Genomic DNA, 2,983 nt, shown 5'->3' on the forward strand with positions numbered 1-2,983 from the left:
TGATCTCAATTAAGAACTGGGAATCGGCAGTTTCATAAGATTATAATTGAAACTAAATGGACTTGCATAAGAATAATGTGTACTTACAAGGCTGATCTTTAAAGCTGTCCTTCAAGTCATTAGGTTTCACGGCGCACGTTTTGATGGCGAGTAAATCTTTAATAGTCTCGAGGGAACTGAAATCATCAACCTGGAACGCATGTCGGTCATTCGGATCACTCGCGATGCTCTTTATTTCAAATTGATCCACACCTTTTCCGATGCCAATAGCAAAAACGGTTACTCCTAGTTCGTGAATTAATCTGGCTTCTCTTTCCGTCATGTCTTCATCTGCTGAAAGGCCATCTGTCAGAACAATTGCGATTTTCGCTGCTTCAGGACGAATAACAGACGAATCGAACCCTTGTTGTCGAACCATTCGCAGCGCCATTGCGGTGTTTGTGCCCCCACCTGCTTGGAAGATGCTGTCAAGTTTGTCCAGTATCTGTTGCTTGGTCAAGGTATTGTTAAGCGGCAAATCCATGTAGGTTTCGTGACTGAAGCTCACGAGGCCAATGCGCGTCTTGTCCCTGCCTATATCGAAGACTTTGATTACACTTTGGACAAAATTTATTTCTTTGTTGAAGTCCTTTCCAGTTATACTGCCGGATGAGTCTATTATGAAGAAAATTTCAGCAGGCTTTCTTCCACATCCTGAAAGATGAATGGCAGTCCTAAACTCAAATGTATTTAACAACATAGACGGGAAATAATGTTCGTAAATTTGAATTTTGCAAATAAAACAAAGGATTCATTAGTAAATTGTATGTTTTAACACAGTTTATATATACAAATAAACGTACTACTTAAAACAAAAAAATATTTAATATAACATGTTGTATTTAATGTTAACGTCATCACAAAGTATTGACACAGGGAATTGTTATGATTAAGTGTCTAAATTATAATAAAATATACATATAATAGAATTCATTTCAATAAAATAATAAATTACCCAAGTGCGACTGATCAGATGGCTCAGTAGCTTTCGTTGTTGTAGGAGGCAACGTTGTCGGTACCGGTGTAGATACTAAAGGGAAACATATTAAATCACCGTTATCCAACTTTTGCAAAAACACGTGTTTTGTAACTACATACATCTTTTATTAATAAATATATATTAACATGTACTTCCAAGCAACTACTCATCATTATAAAACAAATGGTATAGCTATCGTTGTAAAACTGGTAATTAACAACTCAAACAGAGGTCGCACACTTATGCACATCATGATAGTAAAATAAATTGGAAACATTTTGTCAGATATTTAGTTAATTTATATTTAAAAGTAATATGAACACAGGTCAACATAAAATCACATTAGATAATTGACGGTTTTGTAATCGTACTTGTATCTAAGCTACTGCATCAATTATATATGGCGGTTTACCTGCGCATGTCTTTCTTGCTAATCGTTTGGTTACAGATGGCAGAGCGTTGAAGTCATCCACCATGAAAAGGTAATCTGTATCAGGGTTGCTGGCAATGTCACTTAATTCGAGTAAGTCCAAGTTTCGACCCACACCGATAGCGAACATAGTCAGATTGGCCGCATGGGCCCGGAGGGCGGCTTGCTTTGTTTCCCTCGTCTTTTGGGAACGACCGTCAGTAATTACAATCATGACTTTCGTAACGCCATCTCTACTTCCGGCTTCTCGTGTTAACATCTTATCGAGGGCAAAGTTTATGGCGCCACCCGTATTTGTCATTCGTCCCCTGCCATGCTCGATGGAATCTATCGCTTTGAAAAGATCAGAATCCACCAGTTTTTCATTCAGATTGAACTGTTTCCATACATCATGACCAAAGGTCAACGCTGCAACGCGCGTCTGCGTCGGTCCTGGTCCAACGTCAAACTGCTGAACGACTTCCTTAACAAATGCTGTTTGTTTCTTGAAATCCTCCAGCCAGACGCTGTTTGACGAGTCTAGTACGAAGACCACATCGGCGGGCTTGTTGGAACAATCATCGGCAGGGAAGCCACTGACCACGCCGATCAATACCTACACATAATGTAATATACTATAGAAATAACGAAGCACTATACAAGTTATCAGACGAAAATGTTGCTTCCTATTCCTTTACTTACGACAAGCGACCGACTGTCTTTGCAATACAGGGAAATTAATACAGTAAAACAAGTTTTAGTCCAATTATTACATAGACAAAATCTAACCACAATCAATAACAATAATATTACAATTTAAAGGTAAGAATTGTAAACACATTTATTTAGCTGAGGCAAACGATGCCTTCTTGTACACTGACAAATTGCGAAAAAAAGAATGCTGCTGGCGAGTGTGCGAGATTGTATCATATGACATATGTACAACCTTAAAATGAATGTCTTATTTTGCCGATCATTCAATAGTTTCATAGTAAAAACAATGCGACTTATCTTGAAATCAATCATCATTATACTCGTCAAAACATAAATTAAAAATAATAATTTAGAATAATGAGTTATTGAAAGTTTACCGTTATTAAAACAAAGTCCATTTTCCTCAGAATTTAACAGAATGTTTGCTGTCTTAATCGTAGTGTTGTTTGTGATAAAATGTCAACAAAACTGCCTCTTTATATATCATCAAGCTGCCATGATAAGCATCGTTCTTCCAAGTACCGCCCCCGAATGAAAATTCTTGCGTCGGAGTATGCTCACGTAAAGGAAGCGTAGAACGATTGACTCAAAACGATGGCACGCGCAATTAATAAGAGATATATCGTTATCTGAATGATTTAAAATTAGGCACAGCAGCGGGCACAGGAAACGAAAACAACTAGTCATTTAAGTATAGGCACTTGTGGATGTTTGCATGGTGAGCCACATCTGAAGGGCGCGCAAGTAGTGTGTACCACGAGAATGTTTATTGATGTGTTTCATGGTAGTAAAATGCTTATTGCCGAAAAATATCTATTTAGCGCAGCTGTCTGCCCCCGGCA

At 38.0% G+C, this 2,983-nt stretch overlaps 1 protein-coding gene across 1 annotated transcript in view; it reads right to left on the minus strand.

Moving 5' to 3' along the window:
* The window catches only part of LOC127878201 (cartilage matrix protein-like), a 3,820-nt gene extending 1,143 nt beyond the window's left edge, over positions 1-2,677 (minus strand). The window contains exons 1-4 of the mRNA XM_052424689.1: positions 2,519-2,677; positions 1,431-2,043; positions 995-1,069; positions 88-693 (exon numbers count right to left, since the gene is read on the minus strand). Coding sequence (XP_052280649.1) covers positions 88-693; positions 995-1,069; positions 1,431-2,043; positions 2,519-2,539 — 1,315 coding nt within the window. The 5' untranslated portion in view covers positions 2,540-2,677. The remainder of the gene's footprint in view (positions 1-87; positions 694-994; positions 1,070-1,430; positions 2,044-2,518) is intronic.
* Between the last annotated feature and the right edge of the window lie 306 nt (positions 2,678-2,983).

The sequence above is a fragment of the Dreissena polymorpha genome, chromosome 4, assembly GCF_020536995.1.
Source record: "Dreissena polymorpha isolate Duluth1 chromosome 4, UMN_Dpol_1.0, whole genome shotgun sequence".
NCBI lineage: Eukaryota > Metazoa > Mollusca > Bivalvia > Myida > Dreissenidae > Dreissena > Dreissena polymorpha.